The sequence below is a fragment of the Mustela nigripes genome, chromosome 9 (genome assembly GCF_022355385.1).
Source record: "Mustela nigripes isolate SB6536 chromosome 9, MUSNIG.SB6536, whole genome shotgun sequence".
Taxonomy (NCBI): Eukaryota; Metazoa; Chordata; class Mammalia; order Carnivora; family Mustelidae; genus Mustela; species Mustela nigripes.
Genome location: NC_081565.1, coordinates 47,669,909 through 47,691,640, shown reverse-complemented (window position 1 = coordinate 47,691,640; position 21,732 = coordinate 47,669,909). Strand labels below are relative to the sequence as shown.

The window sequence follows — 21,732 nt, the reverse complement described above, 5'->3', positions numbered from 1 at the left end:
AAAAAAAAAAAAAGACATATAGATTAATGGAATGGGATAAGGAGCCAAAAAATAAACCCATACCTATATATCTTGTCATAACAAAGAAGGTAAGAATATACAATGGGGGAAAGATAGTCTCTTCAATAAATGATACTGGGAAAACTGAATAGCCACATTCAAAAGAAAAACTAGACTCCTTATGTCATACACAAAAATAAGCTCAATGGATTAAAGACCTAAATCTGAAACCATAAAATTCCTAGAAGAAAACAGGCAGCACACTCTTGAATATTTCCCTTAACAACATATTTATGGACAGCTCTCCTCAGGAAAGGGAAACGGAAGCAATATTAAACTATTGGGACTACACCAAAATAAAATTTTGCACAATGAAGGAAACCAACACAACAAAAATACAACCTACTGAGTTGAAGATACTTGCAAATTATTTATCTTATAAAGCGTTAATATTCAAAATATATGAAGAACTTCTACAATACCAAAACCACAATTTAATTGGAAAATGTACAGATGACATGAACATACATTTCTCTGAAGAAGGCATAAGATGTTCAACACCACTAATCATCTCAGAAATGCAAATCAAAATCACAATGAGATACCACCTCACACTTGTCAAACAAGTGTTGGCAAGGATATGGAGAAAAGGAAACCCTCTAGCTTCTAGTGTTGATAGGAATGTAAATGGGTGCAGTCACTGTGGAGAACAGTAAGGAGGGGGTGGGAGGTTGGGAGAACCAGGTGGTAGGTATTAGGGCGGTCACGTATTGCATGGAGCACTGGGTGTGGTGCAAAAAAACAATGAATACTGTTAGGCTGAAAAGAAATAAAAAAAAAACACAGTAAGGAGGTTTAAAAATGTATTGGGGAGGGACTGCATGGAGCAATGGGTGTGGTGCAAAAATAATGAATACTGTTACACTGAAAAATTAAAAAAAACATATATCCTACTCAAAAAAAAAATACACACACACACACACACATATCTATCTCCCATATGATCCAGTAATTCCAAAACAGTTTTTACCTAAAGAAAACAAAACCATTAATTCAAGAAGATACATGATTTACAATAGCCAAGATATGGAAGCAACCCAAGTGTCCATCAATAGTTGAATGGATTAGATGTGGTGTGTACACACGCACCACACACACACATAAATATATATAACAGAATATTAGCCATAAAAAAGGAGATGTTATCATTTGCAAGAACATGGTGGGACCTAGAGGATATTATGCTAAGTGAAATAAGATACAGAAAGACAAATGCCATATGGTTTCATTTATATATGGAATCTAAAAAACAAAAGAAAAAAAAGGAGAAACAGATCCATAAATACAGAGAACTAATGGTTGCTACAGAGGAGGGGTTGGGGGGCTTGGGCAAAATGGGTGAAGGGGAGTGGGAGATAAAAGCTTCCAATTATGGAATCAGCGAGTCACAAGGCTAAAAGGTAAAAGATAGGGAATCTAATCAATAGCATTGTCAGTGTTGTATGGTAAGAGATGGTAGCTGCATTTGTGGTGAGCATTCTGTAACAGAGTTGTTGAAGTGCTATGTTGTACACCTGAAACTAATGTAACATTGTGTGTCACTATAGTTCAAAAAAAAAAAAAAATCAGTGGAGCTTAACTCCAGGAATGTTAAGAATCAGTAGGCTTAATGCCGGGAGAGCCAGAGGGCAATAGGAAACTGAGTCCCCTCACTTAAGAACCCAACATAATAAGTAACTTGGCGGAGACACAGTGCAGAAGCAGCAGTTTGCAAAGTGCCTGGGTATATGTAAAGAAAATTTATTGACTAGTCTTGGGTTGTGTGCTGGAAAGGCAAGGATCTTCAGATTTCTCTGGGAACAAAAGTGCTGACAGGTGCCATTTCTCTTCCCCTCTCCCAGCCTAGATGGCTAGTCACTTAGGGGAGCCAGTGCTACCACTATCTTGCTAGCACCATGTGACTGACCTGACCCATTCAACCTGCCCCCTTGAGCAGGCAACCCTCAAAGGGGCTCGTGCCTCCCACACCCTGCAGAAAGGCCTGGCAGGGACAAAGCTACTCCAAAATGACTCCTTCCGTGGGGAGGGAAGAAATAAGCCCCACAAATCAGTGCACCCACAGTTTCAGCAGCCTAGGCTCTTAGCTGGCTGTGTAAGGAATAAAACCTCTGCTTTGGTGGAATAGAAGATGTGGCAGCAAGGCTAACTGCAGACACCTAGGCTGACTGCTGGTCTTCCCACCAACTAGTCACAGAGGCCTCAAACAGTCCTCTCAACAGTGTAAGGACCAAACCTTGCCCAGTGTGCCTACAGCAGGCAAAGTGGGTCATGGCAACTGGCTGAACTGAAAGAAACTGTGGTTCAGCCATAACAGTGGGGCATGTTTAGCCCACACAGTGGATATTCCCAAAGTGCCTGATTTTGAAGACCAAGAGGAAGGTGTGCTACAGGGCTCCACAGGGCGCCTTCAACATAAGGCCACTACTTTCAAGACCAGGAGACATAACTAACTCACCTACTAAACAAAAACAAACACAGAGTTAGACAAAATGAGGAGGCAGAGGAATATGGCCCAAATGAAAGAATAGAATCACAGTAGAAGAGCTAAATGAAATAAACAACCAATGTGCCTGATAAAGAGTTCCAAGTAATGGTCATAAAGATACTCACTGAATGTGAAAAAAGAGTGGATGATCTCAGTCAGAACTTCAACAAAGAAAAAATACAGAGCTGAAGAAGTCAAAAAATGAAATAAATACACTGGAAGGAATCAAGAGCAGATCAGAGGATGCAGAAGAACAGATCAACAATCTGGAAGACAGGGTAATGGAAAGTAATCAAAGTGAACAGCAAAAACAAAAAAATTAAGAAAAGAGTTCAGTAAAGGGAACTCAACAACTCTGTGATGAGTATCAACGTTCACATTATAGGGATCCCAGAAGAGAAAGAGAGAGAAGGGAGTAGATAACTTATTTGAAAAAATAACTGAAAACTTCCCTACTCTGGGAAAGAAAAGATCTATCCATCACATTTCAGGAAGCACAAAGAGCTCCTAACAAGATAAATCTAAGGAGGTCCATAGCAAGACACATAATAAATAAAATGGCAAGAAGAAGTGATACAGAGGGAGTTTTCAAAGCAGCAAGAGAAAAAACCATTACCCACAGGGAAATCCCCTATGGCTATCAGCTGATTTTTTCAGCAGAAACTTTGTAGGCCAGAAGGGAGTGCCATAATTAGACCAGAGGGCCCTAACAGATATATACAGAACATTCCATTAAAAAAAAAAAAAAACCCAACCAAAAAACCTCAATATGCATTCTTTTAAAATGCACACAGAACATTCTCCAGGATACATCAAACGTTAGGCCATAACACAAGTCTCAAAATTTTTTTTAAAGAGACTGAAGTCCTATCAAGCATTTTTTCAACCATGACAATATAAAACTAGAAATCAATTATAAGAAAAACTCTTGAAAGGATACAAATACATGAAGGCTAAACAACATGCTATTAAACAATGAAATGCTATTAAACAAAGAAATCAAAGAAAATTTAAAAAAATACATGGAGACAAATGAAAATGGAAAAAATTGCAGTGAGAATCTTTGGGATGTGGCAAAAGCAGTCCTAAGAAGGAAGTTTATAGCAATACAGGCCTATCTCAACAAACAATATGACTCTCAAACAATCTAAACTTACACCTCAAGGAGCTGGAAAAAGAACAAAGCCCAAAGTTCGCAGAAAGTAGAAGGAAGGAAATAATAAAGACTATAGTAAAATTAATTGAAAAACTAAAAAAATAAAAACAAAAAAACCCAGATCAATGAAACCAAGAACTGGTCCTTTGAAATAACCAAAATTGGTAATTCTTTAGCCAGACTCATCAGAAAAAAGAGAACTAAAATAAAATTAAAAATGAAGAAATGATAGCAGAGAAATACAAAGGATTATAAGAGAATATGATGAAAAATTATATGCCGACAAATTGGACAACCTAGAAGAAACAGATAATCCTAATATACATCTCCCAAAAGTGGAGGCATCCCTGGGTGTCTAACTCATTAAGCATCTGCTTTTGGCTCAGATGATCCTGGGGTCCTGGGATCGAGCCCCGCATCAGGCTCCCTGCTAAGCAGGAAGCCTCCCTCTCCCACTCCTCCTGTGTGTGTTCCCTCTCTGTGTCTCTCTCTCTGTCAAATAAAATCTTAAAAAAAAAAAAAAAAAGTGATTCAGGAAGAAATAGAAAATTTGACCAGACCAGTCACTAGTAAAGAAATTGAATCTGTAATCTAAAACTCCCAACAAACAACAGTCTGGGACCATAATAGCCTCACAGGTGAATTCTACCAAACATTTAAAGAATTATTCCAAAAAACAGAATAGGAAGGGAAATTCCAAATTCATTCTATAAGGCCATCATTTCCCTGATTTCAAAACCAAAGACACTGTTAAACTAAAACAAAAACAAAACCCTACACCCCAGTATGATGAACATAGTGCAAAAACCCTCAACAAAATATTAGCAAACTGTACACAACAATACATTAAAAAGATCATTCACCACAAACAAGTGAGATTTATTCCAGTGATGCAAGGGTGATTAAATATTTGCAAATGAGTCAATGTGATATATCACATGGACAAAAGGAAACATAAAACCTATAGGACCATTTCAATAGATGTAGAAAAAGCTTTTGACAAAATACAGCATTCATTCATGTTAAAAACTCTACTAATGAAATGGGTTCAAAGGGAACATACCTCAACATAATAAAGGCCATATATGAAAAACTCACAGCTAACATACTCAGTGCTTAAAAACACGGGTTTTTCTCTAAGATCAGGAACAAGACAAGGATGTCCGCTCTCACCACTTTAACTCGACAGAGTACTGGAAGTCCTAGCTGCAGCAATCACACAAGAAAGAGCAGTTTTCAGGGCGCCTGGGTGGCTCAGTGGATTAAGGCTCTGCCTTCGGCTCAGGTCATGATCTCGGGGTCCTGGGATCAAGTCCCACAACAGGCTCTCTGCTCGGCAGGGAGCCTGCTTCCTCCCCTCTCTCTCTCTCTACCTGCCTCTTTACCTACTTGTGATCTCTGTCAAATAAATAAATAAAATTAAAAAAAAAAAAAGAGCAGCTTCCAAATTGGCAAGGAAGAAGTTAAGCTAACAATATTTGCAGATGACATGCTACACCACATACAGAAAACCCTATAGACTCCACCAAAATACTATTAGAACTGATAAATAAGTTTAGTAAATTTGTAGGACACAAAATTAACAGAATTTTGTTACGTTTCTTCTATATGCTACTAACCATTTATACATGCACAAAAAGAATAAAATACCTAGGAATAAACTTAACTAGTGAGATGAAAGACCTATACTCTGAAAGCTATAAGACTTTGAAGAAAGAAACTGAAGATGACACAAATAGGAAGATATACCATGCTCACAAATGGGAAGACTATCATTAAAATGTCCATACTACCCAAAGCAAACTAGATTCAGTGCAATCCCCACAAAAATGCCAATAGCACTTTTCATAGAAAAAGAATAAATAATCCTAAAATTTGTTTAGAACCATGAAAGACCTTGAATAGATAAATCTTGAGAAAGAAGAACATAGCCAGAGGTATCACAATTCCAGTTTCAAGATACATGACAAAGCCATAGTAATCCAAGGATGGTAAAATGGATACACATATTGATGGAACAGGATAGGGAACCCAGAAATAAACCGTGCCCATACAGTCAGTTTATCACAAAGGCAAGAATTTAGAGTGGGGAAAAGACAGCCTTTTTAATAAATGGTGCAAAAAACAAAAACCAAAAAAACCTGGGAAGCTGCTTCCAAAAGAATGAAATTGGACCCCTTTCTTAAAACCCACACAAAATTAAACGCAAAATGGATTAGAGACCTAAATGTGAACCCCCAAACCATAAAACTCCTGCAAGAAAACATAAGCAGTCATCTGGACATCACCCTTAGCAACATATTATAGATGTCTCCTCAGACAAGGGAAATGAAAGCAAACTTATTTGGGAGTACAACAAAATAAAAAGCTTTTGCACAGCAAAGGAACTATCAACAAAATGAAAGGCAACCTACAGAATGGGAGATGATATTTGAAAACAAAATATCTGACAAAGGGTTAAAGTCCAAAATATATGGAGAACTTATACAACTCAATACCAGACAGTTGCTTAACTCTCTTATTAAAAAAATGGGCAGAGGACCTGCACAGCCATTTTTCCAAAGACATACAGGTGGCATACAGACACATGGAAAGATGCTCAACCTCACTTATCATCAGTGAAATGCAAATCAAAATCATAATGAGATATAACCTCACACCTGTCAGAATAGCTGGTATCCAAAAAAAACAAACAAACAAAAAAAACAAAAAACAAAACAAAAACCCCAACCCCAAAAAACACATGTTGGTAAGGATGGGAAGCAAAAGAAACCCCATACACTGGGGTGGGCAGGTAAAGGTACAGCCCCTGTGGAAAACAGTATCGAAGTTCATCCAAAAAATTAAAAATAGAACTACCATACCAGTGAACTCACAGTTACTAGGAAAGTTCACATTCAAATACTAATTGGGAATGGGTTGAGCAGTCTTATAGAGACCCTCAGGTTGAATAGACACGAGTGCACTGTATGTGTGAATGCTTCAAATATACCTAAGATTTTGTCTTAGATCTTTTCTTCTGAGAAATTACTGCTTAATAAGATGGGTAATTACAGTGTTAGCTTAAAAAAAAAATAAAAGCAGTATCATATCCTCCAGTAATTCCACGACTGCTTATTTATCCAAAGAAAACAAAAACACTAATTGGAAAAGATAAATGCACCCCTATGTTTACTGCAGCATGAGTTACAATAACCAAGATAAGGAAGCAACCCCAGTATCATCAATAGATGAATGAATGGGTAAAGTAGATGTGTTTATGTGTTCAAGATACACACACAGTGGAATGTTACTTGGGCATAAAAAAAAGAGAGAGAGAGATTTTGCCACTTACAAGAACATGGATGGACCTAGAGGGTATTATACCAAGTGGAATAAGTCAGAGAAGACAAATGCCATACGATTTCATTTATATATGGAATATAAAAAATAAAAGACTTAAATACAGAGCACCAACTTATGGTTGCCAGTGGGGAGGTATTTGGGGGACACACTAAATAGATAAAAGCGATTAAGAGGTAAAAACTTCCAGTTATAAAATGAGTAAGGCATGGAGAGGGAAAGTACCGCATAGGGAGTAGAGTCAGTAATACTCTGAGAATGTCGTACAGTGACAGATGGTGGCTCAGCTTACTGTGGCAAGCAATGAGTAATATATGGAACTGATGAATCAAACTAGGTTATACACCTAAAACTAATGTAACACTGGATGTTAATTATACTTCAATGAAAATAAAGAGGAGGTTCTATGAAGTTATATCTCACATACGGATTTTTATGACATTTTATGAAATGATAATGAACTATGGTTATGTAAGAGGCTATTAGCATAAGCTGGGTGAAGGGCACACGTGAGCCATACACCATTTTTGTAATTTCTTGTAAGTCTAAAATTATTTGTAAATTAAAAAAAAAAAATGAGAGACAGAAGAAACATTGGGCAACCAAGGCCGCGATGGCTAGCCTGAGCGGGGTGAGTGGCTCGGCCACAGGGTCCGCAGCTGACCTGCCGTCGAAGACTTCCAGATGCTGTGCCTAAGTTTCTAGCAGTTAATCGGTATAAACTGATGATCTGGCTGTCTACACACCTTGCTTTTGTCTTTGATGTTATTGGATGGGAAACTATAGTTCTTTAAAAATATTAGAGTCCTCAAAAGTCAGCCAGGTTTTCTGAACCACATCTTTTTATACTTTAGGGCATTTAAAATATAAAGAAACATGTGAAGATTAAACTTCAGTGACCCATTTCCTGCCATCCAGAATTATTAACATTTTGTCACATATACCTCCAGACTCCTTTTCTACACATACACTTTGCTTTTTAATTGCAAGAATAAGTTAATGAATCTCATTTCAAAAAAAGAAATGGGTTTTATGGCAAACATACTGGAACATGGCTTTCCCAGAAAGGTGAAGGCTTAACGTTATCAAATAATGAGAATGTACAAGTTTTCTATAGTTATTCATCCTTTATTTTTAGGAAAAGACTACTCCCGTCTCTACCTTAGTCCTTTATAATATATTCTTTATGGTATTTTTCATACAATATAATAAAGCAATTTACTTAATAAATGTTTCAATGAGTGAAGAATTTCATTCTCAAAGAAATGAGCAATCCAGTTTTTTTTAGTTTTTAGGAATATTCTCTAGATTCTTTTGGCTTAGTCTGTTCTAAAAATTAGTAATTCTTTTGAAAGCAAAACAAATTATAAAGTTCTACCTAATATGATTTACTATAAATTTTTCTCTGGTCATCAGTACAAAACATGTGGGTAGACTATATACACTTTATGATTTTCGCCAATGTCACTATTTTATTTTAAATTTCTTTTTCTATGTTTTCCCTGACTTTCTTAATTTCTTTATGCCTTCTGTTTTCAAAAATTTTAATGTTTCAGAAAGTTCCTTACCAGTCTGCCAAATCCATTATGGAAGGAAGCATATATTCCCCTAATATCCTCAAGCTTTTTGCAAACTGATGAATTTTATTTAAGTTTTAGGTTTACATTTAGGCTAAGTAACTAGCTGAGTTCATACTGTATTCAATAATTTATTCAGTGTTTATTGAGCATATATATTGGGTGCATGAGAAAAAGGGAAGCAAGGTAACAACAAACCCATATCCCCAAGTTGCTTAGAGGCTAGACAGGAAACAGAGATTATTCAAAGAATCACACAAACGTCTAATCACACCTGAGACAGGTCTTATGAAAGAGAGATTCATGGTGCTGTACTGAGGGCAGGGGGCGGGGAACAGACTTACTTGAGAAAGTTGAGGAATGCTCCCCTGAGAAATTGATGACGATCTAAAGGTAGAGTTAACTGTTCCTGGCAGACAGTGTGATGCATGGTAGATAGTCAAGTAGGAAAGATAATCCAGTCAGGGGGAACTCAATTTCTATGCACTAAAAATAATCATTGGGGCACCTGAGTAGCTCAGTTGGTAAAGCATCCAACTCCTGATCTCAACCCAGGTCTTGATCTCAGGGTCATGAATTCAAGCCTCACCCTGGATGTGGAGCATACTTTAAAAAAAAAAAAAAAAATCACTGAGTCACTAATGTTAAACCCCTTTTGGATGAGTAAACTGAGAGAGGTTAAATGATTTGCCCAAAACTCATACAGTGAGTTAATGAAGTTAAGGGCCTGTACTCAGATGTCTTCATTCCTCATCTAATATTCTGTCTACTGTGCAAAGCTGCTTCCCCCTCTAACTTTGTTTCTTTTTTTTTTTTTTTTTTTTTTTTTTTTTTAAATTTTTTATTATTTTTTTATTTGACAGATGGAGATCACAAGCAGACAGAGAGGCAGGCAGAGAGAGAGAGGGAAGCAGGCTCCCGGCTGAGCAGAGAGCCTGATGTGGGGCTCGATCCCAGGACCCTGGAATCATGACCTGAGCCGAAGGCAGAGGCTTTAACCCACTGAGCCACCCAGGTGCCCCTCTAACTTTGTTTCTTAATGTTTTGCTTTTTTGCATCAAGGGAAGTGTGCCAGGAATGACCCAATGAGTCAGCTGTCCGCTAGCAGTAGCAAAAATAGTAATTTAATCATCAAAAAGTTAAGTGAACCATTATAAGTAGATTGCTTTTGTCAGGAAACAATAATGCAAAGTCACTCTTACCTTCAGCAAGAACACACAGAGGATAAACGGGCATCCACAGTGTCTGACTGAGCCAGGTCAGGACGGTGTAGGATATCCCTACGACTGACAACATGCTGTAAGTGTACCTAAAACAAGACAAGGAGCTCAGAAACATCATTTCTCACTGATATCTGGGAGAAGAAGAGAAGAAAATACCTTACACTGTAATTAAACACAGAGATACAAGTGGAAAGTTTAAATTCCAAACTTTATTTTCCACCATTTAAGTGGGAGGTAAAAAAAAAGGGGGGGGGAGAACTGTGTCAGTCTGGCTTGTCTCAGGGGTTGGACCATGGATAATTATGGAGGTAAACAAAGAAAAATGAAACCCTTACCCCTCAGCAAATTACACCTTTCCCTGAAGAGTGAATTTAGGTTCACTCAGAAGCTAAGCCCATTTTATCCAGTATGCAGCTGGGTTTTTAAAAACAGACAGACTTGTAAATATTTAGGTAATGAATTTTTAAAACACAAGTGTGACTTCCAAGTCCTTATTGGTCATCCTTCTGCTCGTGCAGTTGGGCTACGCTGTGTGATCAGTTAGAGAGCCAGCCTTAGAAGCTTGTTTCGAGTGCAATAGCTGGTTTTAAAGCTGCCTTCGTGATGTAATGGAGGAAGTATTCTGCATCTTTTTGTTTCTCTGACTAGGCAGTGGTTCTCAAGCTTAAGCGGACATCAAAATCAACCAGAGGTCTTGCTAAAGCACACACTGCTAGGCCAAATGCCCAGAGGGTCTCATTCCATGGGTCTCAGGTAGAGCCTGAGAATTTCTATTATAAACAAGTTCCAGGTGATGCAGATGCCACACAGGGCTAGGGTCTGTACTTTGAGAACTACTGGAATAGGCAGTACATAATATGGCAAAACAAAATCCAAAACCTTGAGAATATGAATGGAGAAAACTAAACCTTTCTCCCAATCTAGGACCTTGATTTCATTCCTCAGAGACAAGGACCAATGCCAGTTTCTTATATATCCTCTTGAATACTCTTGTAATTGCTTATCTCTGTATATAAAAACCATATACCAACAGTGCAAGCCTTCACTAAACATGGCATATTATCAAACTTGATCTGTACCAATCTCGAAAACGGCATCTATTTTTTTTAAAGATTTTATTTTATTTATTTGACAGACAGAGATCACAAGTAGGCAGAGAGGCAGATGGGGGGTGGGGGGGAAGCAGGCTCCCTGTTGAGCGGAGAGCCCGATGTGGGGCTTGATCCCAGGACCCCGAGATCACGACCTAAGCTGAAGGCAGAGGCTTTAACCCACTGAGCCACCCAGGTGTCCCTGGCATCTATTTTTTATTACAAGAGTAGATAAGCATCTTATATGTTTAAAACCACTTTTGATGAAGTCCAGTGTATCTTCTTTCTTCTGTTGCTTTGTTTTTGGTGTCTGAGAATCCTCTGCCAAATCCAAAATCACAAAGGTTTACCTCCATGCATTCTTGGAGTTTTATAGGTTTAGCTCTTACATTTAGGTTTTTTGATCCATTTTAATTTTTGTATATGGTGTGAGGTAAGGATCCACGCAGATGGACATGTCATTATCCCACCACCATCTGTTGAAAAGACTATTTCCCCAGCCCCATTTAATGGTCTTGGTCCCTTGACAAAAATCAATCAACTATAAATGTGAGAATTTATCCCCAGACTATCAGTTCTATTCTGTGCTATATCCTTAGGCCAGTATCACATTCTTTATTATTATGGCTTTGTAGTGAGTTCTGAAATTGAGAAGCGTGAGTTTTCCAACTATGTTCTTCTTCAAGATTGCTCGGGCTAGTAAGTTCCTTAAATTTCCATATGAGTTTTAAAATCAGCTTTGCAATTTCTGCAAAGCAGCCAGCTGGGATTCTGATAAGGATGGCACTGAATATATAGATCAATTTGGAGAGTGTTGCAGTCTTATTAAGTTTTATTAAGTTTTCAACCCATAAGCATGGGTTATCTCTTAATTTAGGTATTTTTAAATTTCTCCCAATAGGATTTTAAAGTTTTCAATGTGTAAGTTCTGCACATCTCTTGTTAAATTTATTCCTAAGTACTTTATTTTTTGGATGCTATTATAAATGAAATTTTTCCTTAATTTTATCTTAAAATAGGTCATTGCAAGTGTATAAAACACAATATACAAAAATAATTTTGTATATTGGTTTTGTATTCAACAACCTTTCTTTACTGGTTTACTAGTTCTAGTACTTTTAGTGGATTCCTTATGATTTTATGTACAAAATCATATAACCTGCCAACAGACTTTACTCCTTCCTGCCTTTCACAAAATTTCCTTGCCTAACTGCCATGATGAGTATTTCCAGTACAATGCTGAATAGACGTGGCAAGGGTTGGTTGTACACCCACCCTAGTTTCACTCATCTTAGGAAGAAACTAGTTTTTTAACATTAACAATCATCTGGATGTGGTTTTTTTTTTTTAATAGATGCCCTTTTCTAGTCCTTGCATTTATTTATTTAAGATTTTATTTATTTGAAAGAGAGAGAGTATGCACAATTAGAGAGAGTATGCACAATTATGCACAATTAGCAGAGGCAAAGGGAACAGCAGACTTCCCACTGAGCAGAGAGCCCTATGTGGGACTCAGTCCCAGGACCCTGAGATCATGACCTGAGCTGAAGGCAGATGCTTAACTGACTGAGCCATCCAGGTGTCTCTCTAGTCCTTGCCTTAAAAAAAAAGAAATTTTAGGGTAAGTTCAGAAGATAATTCCACCCCAACATCACAGAGGGGAAAAAACTGAGTTTCAAAAAGGCTACATGCTTAGAAATTTTACTTCCAAGTTATAAGAAAAGAAAGCCTATTCATATACAAAAGCTTGTACATGACTATTCATAGCGATATTCCTCATAACCAGAAAGTATGTCCATCAGCTGAAGAATGGATAAATAAAAGTGGTACATTGCTATAATGGAATGTTATCCATAAAAGGAATAAAATACTGATAAAAAGGAATGAAATACTGATACATGTTATACCATAGATAAACCTTGAAAACATTAAGCTAAGTGAAGGAAATCAGTCACAAAAGGCCATATACAGTATGGTTCCATTTATATGAAATGTCCACAATAGGTGAATTCATAGAGACAGTATGTTAGTAGTTGCCAGGGCTGAGAGGAGAAAATGGGGATTTTACTGCTAAGAGGTTTGTGGTTTCTTTATAGAGTGCAGTGAAAATGTCCTCAAATTAGTGATGATAGTTACACATCTTTGAATACACTAAAACCCACAAATTTTCTATTTTATATGTGAATGTTGGGTGCCTGGGGGACTCAGTCGGTTAAGTGTCTGACTCCTGATTTCAGGTCCAGTCATGATCTTAGGCTCCTGAGATCGAGCCTTGTATCTGGCTATACCTGAGTGTGGAGTACGCCTGCTTAAGAATCTCTCCCTCTCCCTCCGCCTCTGCCCCTCCCTACCCCGACACTTGCTCTAATTAATTAACTAATTAATTAAGAAATAAATAAAAGGTGAATGTTAAAGTACATGAATTATCAAAATTCTTCTGTTTTTGAAGGTTCAGTGGGATGTCCAAGATTATACAGCAAGTAGTTGCAGTGGGATGCATCCTAAGATCTCCTCTGTTAAAAAGCCCTTCCATGACATCATGATAACTACTCTCAACGTTAAAATCATTTTGTTTTCTAATGGGTTTAACTGTGCTCATTAGAGACTGAATTGAGACCGAAAGAGTCAGGCATACCAGAGAACAGTATGTCAGAAGGTCTCAATCCCAGATGGGGCTCCTTGTCTCATGAACACAAAGTCATGGGCTACAAAAGTCCATGAAATCCACCCCAAGTCTACAAAACTATCAGTTAAAAATGAGGAATAACTTACTAAATTATATATACAAAGAATGCTACTCCTTTTCATTCAACAAAACATTTCATTCTAACTCACTCTAAGGCTCAACCTATTACTCAGAAATACTTTAATTCAGCTAAGTTACTGACAACATAGTAAATGAATAATTTACATAACTCAGCTAAAATGCTAGGGCGCTTTTGTTACCTATCCACACCCAGATCTTGCAAGTAGAACGCGCAGTTCTCATTTGTGAAAGCCAAAGAAGCAGTTAGGACACCTCCCCAAGATGAGCCTCTGAGCAAAGGGGACTGTTTACCCCACTGCTGGTAGAGACAAGACTAGACCCATCTGTTTGCAAAGTTTCAGAAGTAGAAGGAAACTGAAGGTGATCTAGAGCAAAAGTTTTTAATTTGAGGTTCAAGGATTCCTAGGGTATCCACAAAATAACTTCAATAAGTCATTTGGACCCACTGGAATTGTATATAAAACATATCACAGAGATAAAAGTAGAGCCTAGGGAATATAGTCAAAAATATTGTCATAAACCTGGTGATTAACAGACCTGTACCCCTGGGGATGAAAATACATGTTTATAAAAAATAAAAAATAAAAAAATAATAATAATTTTAAAAAATGCCAGAAAAAAAAATATTGTCATAACGTATGGGGACAGATGGTGACCGCACTTAACATGGTCGGTGCTGATTAATATCTAGAACTATCCAATCAGGGGCACTTGGGTGGCTCAGTTGGTTTAGCATCTGCCTTCTGCTCAGGTCATGATCCCAGGGTGCTGGGATCCAGCTCCATGTCAGGCTCCCTGATCAATGAGGAGTCTGCTTCTCGCTCTCCCTCTGCTACTCCCCCTGCTTGTGCTTGCTCCATCAAATAAAATCTTAAAGGGTGCCTGGGTGGCTCAGTGAGTTAAGCCTCTGCCTTCGGCTCAGGTCATGATCTCAGGGTCCTGGGATCGAGCCCCACGTCTGGCTCTCTGCTCAGCGGGGAGTCTACTCCCCCTGTCCCACCTACCTGTGATCTCTGTCTCTCTCTCTTTGTGTCAAATAAATAAACAAATATTTTCTTAAAAATTATACTTCAAAGAAAAACAACACAAAGTAAATGTATGTGGAGGTGCATTCTTCCCTAGAGTGATGAGGCCCTGTATTTAAGTATTCTGGAACTCACAGAAACCAACTTTGTAAATCCTAAGACATAATAGAAGTCTTGCTTTGCTTGTTACAGTTACATGTACCAGAGCAATTTCAAGGAATGCCTTTCATTAGCAAGCAGCTGTGAGGTTTATCCCAAATTGGTGCTATGCCAAGTCTTCTGCTGGAAACCTGAATGCACTGATTTGCTCTTGTAATACCATGGGAGGTTTGCATTACCTCTGACATGCCCATTATGGAAAGCGCTAAGAATACATTTCAATATCAAGATAAAATAATTTGGAAAGGGGTTATGTTTTCCTCTCTCATTTAGGGTAACCAAATGTGGGCAGCTATTACTGGTTTCACTGTAGAAAAGCAACTTGGCTTTAAGATATTATTTTGCCTCCTTACCTAACCATATCCAATAGATTCCAAAAGATGAATAAAACACACACCACATATTTCTCTTGGACTTCCTCTTGACTGGTGATCACCACAAAGAGGATGATTATTCTCTCTGTGAGCTAAGAAAGAAAGAGCAAAGTCAAGAATTAGGATCATCTGTTAAGCATGTAGGTCATTTTCTAATTTCAAAACCCAGAGTTCCTCTTCAAAGTAAGTATGCTTTAACTGGAAATAGGTATGCTGAACTGTTAACATGATCTCTGAGGGAGTAGGGTTATAGGTCAATTTCATTTCCTCCTTGCTGTTTTTTTTTTTGGTATTCTCCAAATTATATACAATGAATAAAAACATATTTTATGTAATCAGGGTATTTCTCCTCCTGCAATATATGCACACATGTTTTTATTCACTTTGGTAAGCTTTTATTATATGTCCACTATGTATTAGATGCCAAGGTTTTTATACACACACACACACACACACACACACACACACAGAAAGCAAGGTGCTGGCTCCAGAAGGTAGCAGTGGTAGGAGAATGTGGCGGTAGAATTATGACATAGTGTGAATAATGCTGTCATTTAAAGTGCTCTGAATGGGAGCACAGGTGAGGGACATAACTGCCTGGGGAAAGGATGCACAGATTTATGAAGACAGGCAACACCTCAGTTGGATCTGAGAGAAGAGGCAAGAGTTTCTTAGGTAGACTGATTAGGAAAAAGGACATCCTAGGTTAGGGGAACAGGAAAAGCAAAGAGGCAGAGGTGTGAAAATGCAAGTGTATTAGGGAGTAAGGAGAACCCCCTGGAGGCTAGAGTTGGGGGAACGGCTCAGAAAGGGAGTGAATAGGAGATAAAATTGAAAACATGGCCGGTGCTGGGTTGTAAAGGGTTTTGAATGACAGGCCAAGAAATTTCGATTTCATCTAACAGGGAAGCTATTGTAGCTTTTTTTTTAAGGGGGTGGATGGAGGGGGAAGAAAAGTAATATAATCCTAACCTTTATAAGCCAGTGGAAAATGAAAAGAATTCAACATCCACATTTTTTTCCAAGTCAGTAAGTGCAAATCATTGAGAATTCACACACAATGGCTTAGCTCCAATTACTGACCTCAAAAAATAAGTTCTTCGTTCCCAATATAAATATAATGAGCCACCTTATATCATACTAATGCCCCCTGTACAGTCCATATTTTTCGTTGTTTTTTTAAACAAAACATTCTTCTTTGCTCTCAATGGTCAAAGGAAAATGTACTTGAGATTGAGGGAGGGTATTAGTGATAGGGGAGAACTGCTTTATGTTTTTCGGTAGTTATCCTTATTTTTAAGGCAGATCAAAGAGAAAAGAACAGAACCATCTGTGACTTAGAATCATAGGCTGTTAATCCTGGAAAATCACCTCGTGCAGAGAAATCCGAGATTTGCCAACACTAGGTCACATGATCAGCTATGCTCTATCAGCATAGAGTGTACACGCTCTATCAGCAAGTGTGACCACAGCAGTGAGTCAAGAGGGTCTTTGCTTGTCTAAGGGAATTAGATATGATTCAAACCTTAGTCAATCTATAGAAGCCATTTACATAGCTGTACTGATTGTCAGTATTTCTTTAAAATGCCCTAGTTTCTTGATTTAGTTATACTTATAATAATGAAGAATACTTAACTGCAATTATAATTATCAAATGATCCAAGCTTGCAGTCAATGACACCTGGCAGCCTTTGGATAAAAGATCTTAGCAGCAAACAAGTACTTAGGAACCACCTAATCTTATGTTTGGTCCGTGCCTGCTAATTAGGAAAACGATCTCCTTTTTTGATAAAAATCTCAAGATACATATACATGAGTGCATACACATAACATATATTTCTAATTATATGGCTGACTACAGAAAGCAAAAACCTAGATAACTCTTGGTAAGATGGATCTCTAGGGTCCACTCTAGATTAGCCCAACCCACCTTCTTACAAATAAAAAATTGAGGAACCAAAGAAGTGACTTGCCCTAGTGGCAGACCGGGAAACATATATCCCGAGTTTTGTGGTTTCCAGAGTTATAAGCTATCTGTGATGTCAGACTACCCATTAACTGATGAGTACAGAGAGGGAAATCTAAAACAGAAACGGTGCTGTACAACAGAATTCATCCTGTTGAAAATCATGACTTAAAGGGGGGTCAACCTGGGTGGCTCAGTCAGTTAAGTGTCTGCGTTCAACTCAGGTCATGATCCCAGTGTCCTGGAATGGAGTCCCACATCAGGCTCCCTGCTCAGTGGGAGCCTCCTTCTCCTTCTCCCTCTACCACTTCCCCTGCTTGTGCTCTGTCAAATAAATAAATAAAATCTTAAAAAAAAAAAATCATCACTTCAGAGTGTGACATGTTACTGATGTAATCCCAACTACACAGAAATTAGCACTCAACATGCCCCAAACCCCACCATCACGTACACACATGTGGGTTTGTGAAGATCCCTGCCACAATGTCAATTTAATTAACCAAGTATCTGATGGTTAACTCTGACTTGACCATTCTATGGCAATACAATGGGAGAATTTAGGTGGAGCTATTCTCAAAGTGGTAACAGCCATTATTTATTGGTTACTTTGTACAAGTTTCTGAAGATATATCATATCTCATTTAATCTCCATGACCCTAACAAATGAATGTTATTATTTTTTGCTGCCTTTTATAAAGGGCACTGCATTTTACAAAGTGAAAATGATGCGCACCTGGGTGGCTCAGCTAATTAAGCATCTGCTTTCAGCTCAGATCACGATCTCAGGGTACTGGGATCAAGCCCCACATTAGGCTCCCTGCCCAGCAGGAAGTCTGTTTCTCCCCCTACCCTTCCCCACTCTTGTGCGCTCTCTCAAATAAGTAAATAAATAAATAAATAAATATTTTTTAAAAACAACAAAGTGAAAGTGCCTTGCCTATAGATCTGCAAATAAAAATCTGGACAATGTGATTCTAAATCCCTTGTTCTGAAACACTAACACATTTTCCCCTTTGTTATTTTATGTGCTATCCTTATGCCTAATATCCAGGTTATAGTCTATTGTTTCAAAAAGCCTCTCTTCAAAAGTTAAACCTTAAAACAAGAACCTCCTTCATATTCTAAATCAACACCAAACACTTCTGAAGAACAGACTTTTTAAATTTATTCCCTTTTTATGTATAATAATCTGACCAGTTATTTGGGGCTTTGCACTTGTGAGAACTTAGCACTTCTTCATTTTAAACAAATCCCAAGAGAACATGACGAATTACTAATGGTCTTTTAGGGTTTAGTGTAGCTCAAACTAGGTAGAATACAAGTACAGTAAAAAAGAAAAAAAACCCTATTAGGCCAAATTAAAACACTCTCTTAATGTGGTCTCCTGAGAAGTATGGTAACTATAAAACAAAAATACTTTGCATTTTTAGGTTCTACTTGGGAATCCTAAATTTCAAATTAAGCAGTGACTAAACCTAAGTTGTTATTTAATAAATGGCAGCTGGCACTTCAGTTATCAATTATGTAGTTATAAACTACTCCCTCTATGGAGAGAATTTCTAGAATTAAGTAGCAGAAAAAAGAAATTAAGAGAACAATCACATTTACAATTACATAGAAAAAATAACAAAATGCCCAGAAATAAATTTAGCCAAGGAGATGAAAGCTCTGTACTCCAAAAACTATAAAACCCTGATGAAAGAAATTGAAGATGACATGTAAATGGAAAGATATTCCACACTTACGGATTAGAAGAACAAATATTGTTTAAAAATGTCCACACCACCCAAAGCAATCTACCGATGTAACGCAATTCCTATCAAAATGCCAACAGCATTTTTCACAGAACTAGAATGAAAAATTCTAAAATTTGTGTGGAACTACAAAAGACCTCAAATAGACAAAGCAATCTTGAGAAAGAAGGACAAAGCTGGAGTTCCTACAATCCCAGATTTTAGGATATATGACAAAGCTGTGTTAATCAAAAGAAAAAGCTGTATTAATCAAAACAGTATGGTACTGGCACAAAAACAGATACATAAATCAAGGGAACAGGATAGAGAGCCTAGAAATGAATCCATGCTCATATGGCTAATTAATCTATAACAAAGGAGGCAAGAATAAACAATGGGGGAAAGAGAGTCTCTTCAACAGATGGTGCTGGAAAAACGAGACAGCCACATTCAAAAGAATGAAACTGGGGGCACCAGGGTGGCTCAGTGGGTTAGGCCTCTGCCTTCGGCTCGGTCGTGATCTCAGGGTCCTGGGATCTAGCCCCGCGTCGGGCTCTCTGCTCAGTGGGGAGCCTGCTTCCTCCTCTCTCTCTGCCTGCCTTTCTGCCTACATGTAATCTCTGTCTGTCAAACAAACAAACAAACAAACAAACAACAACAACAACAAAAAGAATGAAACTGGATTGCTTTCTTACACTACACACCAAAATAAACTCACAATGGGTGAAAGACCTAAACATGAGACCTGAAGCCATAATAGTCCTAGAAGAAAATGTAGGCAATAATTTTTTTGACATCAACTATAGGAACATTTTTCTAGATAGGTCTTCTGGGTCAAGATTATTAAAAGTGAAGTTGAACTATTGAGACCCAAATAAACTTCTGCACTGTGAAGGAAACCATCAGCAAAAAGGCAACCTACTGAGTAGGAGAAGATATCTGCCAATGATATATATCCTATAAGGCATTAATTTCCAAAATATAGAAAGAACTTCTACAACATCAAATACACCAAATAAAATGATTAAAAATAGGCAGGGGCCCTCAACAGACATTTTTCCAAGGAAGACATACAAATGGCCAACAGACACATAAGAAGATGCTCCACATCACTCATCATCAGGGAAATGCAAATCAAAACCAGAAAGAGATACCACCTCATATCAGTTAGAATGGCTAAAATAAAAAACACAGGAAATAAGTATTAATGAGGACATGGAAAAAACAGAACATTTGTGCACTATTGGTGAAAAAGCCTATGGTGTAGTCACTGTGGAAGATAGTATGAAGGTTCCTTAAAAATTAAAAATAGAACTGCCATATGACCCAGTAATTCCACTACTAGATATTTACCCAAAGAAAATGAAAACACTAATTTAAAAAGATATACACAGCCCTATGTTTATTGCAGCATTATTTACAATAGCTAAAGTAAAGAAGCAACCCAAGTGTCCATCCATAGAAAATGGCAAAAGATGTAATATAATTATATATAATGAAATATTTTTTAAAATTATTTATTTAAATTCAATTTAGTTAATATAGTGTAGTATTAGTTTCAGAGGTAGAGTTTAGTGATTCATCAGTTGCATAAATACCCAATGCTCATTCCATCAAGTGACCTCCTCACCCAGCTACCCCATCCCCCCCAACTCTCAGTTTGTTTCCTATACCTATGGGTCTCTTAAGGTTTGCCTCCCTTTTTAAAAAATTTTTATTTTAAAATATTTTTTAAAATTTATTTGAAAAAGAGCGCATGCACAAGCTGGGGGAGGGGCAGAGGAAGAGGGAGAAGCCTGCTGAGTAAGAACCTGATGCAGGGTTTGATCCCAGGACTCTGAGATCATAACCTGAGCCAAGTCAGCCGCTTAACCTACTGAGCCACCCAGGTGCCCCAACTCCGTTTTTATCTTATTTTTCCTTTCCTTCTCCTATATTCATCTTCTTGTTTCTTAAATTCTACATATGACTGGAATATAACTCTGCCATAAGAAAATGAGATCCTGCCAGTTGCAACAGCATGAATAGACCTACAGCGTATAATGCTAAGTGAAATAAGTCAAAGAGAAAGACAAATACTGTATGATTTCACTCATATGTGGAATTTGAGAAACAAAACAAATGAACAAACAAAAAGAAAAAAACAGACTCAAAGACAGAGAACAAACTGATGGTTGCACAAGGGGATGTGGGTGGGGGAAATGGGTGAAATAAAGAGGATTAAGAGACACTTATTGCGATGGACACTGAGTAGTGTATAGAATTGCTGAAATCATTGTATACCTGAACTATAACACATGTTAATTTTGCTTCACTTAAAAAAATACAAATTAGTTTTAGCCTCAAAGACTATTATTTTACTAAAATAATAACCCAAATTATTTTGATCCTATGAACTTTTGTTGAGAACTTCAGAGACATATCCTTAATATGTTCAAAACCATCGATGATTACTTTCTTCTATGAGACATAAGCATTTACATATTTCTATTTACATATATTTTTTTTTATTATTCATTAGATACTTATTGAGTGCAGTGCTCTTGGTCCTGGGAGTTGTAGCTATGAAAGAGACCAATTTCCAGCCTTCAGAGTATTTCCATCCTACTTGGGAGGTACACAGTAAACAAATTTAGAATAGAGTTCAAGACAAATAGTCTAAATCCAAATTTTCACTTCACCATCTACAATATATGTGGCCTTGGGTAATTTATTTAGCTTTTGTGTTAAGTAATCATACTGCAGATAATAATTAGCATTAGTATTATATAGTA

General features: G+C 37.5%; 1 protein-coding gene across 3 annotated transcripts in view; it reads right to left on the bottom strand.

Moving 5' to 3' along the window:
* HACD4 (3-hydroxyacyl-CoA dehydratase 4) overlaps positions 1–21,732 on the bottom strand; it is a 40,815-nt gene that overhangs the window by 6,024 nt on the left and 13,059 nt on the right. For all 3 annotated transcript variants that reach the window (XM_059411563.1, XM_059411565.1, XM_059411564.1), the window contains exons 5-6: positions 15,239–15,351; positions 9,823–9,929 (exon numbers count right to left, since the gene is read on the bottom strand). In XM_059411563.1, the coding sequence (XP_059267546.1) occupies positions 9,823–9,929; positions 15,239–15,351 (220 nt within the window). The remainder of the gene's footprint in view (positions 1–9,822; positions 9,930–15,238; positions 15,352–21,732) is intronic.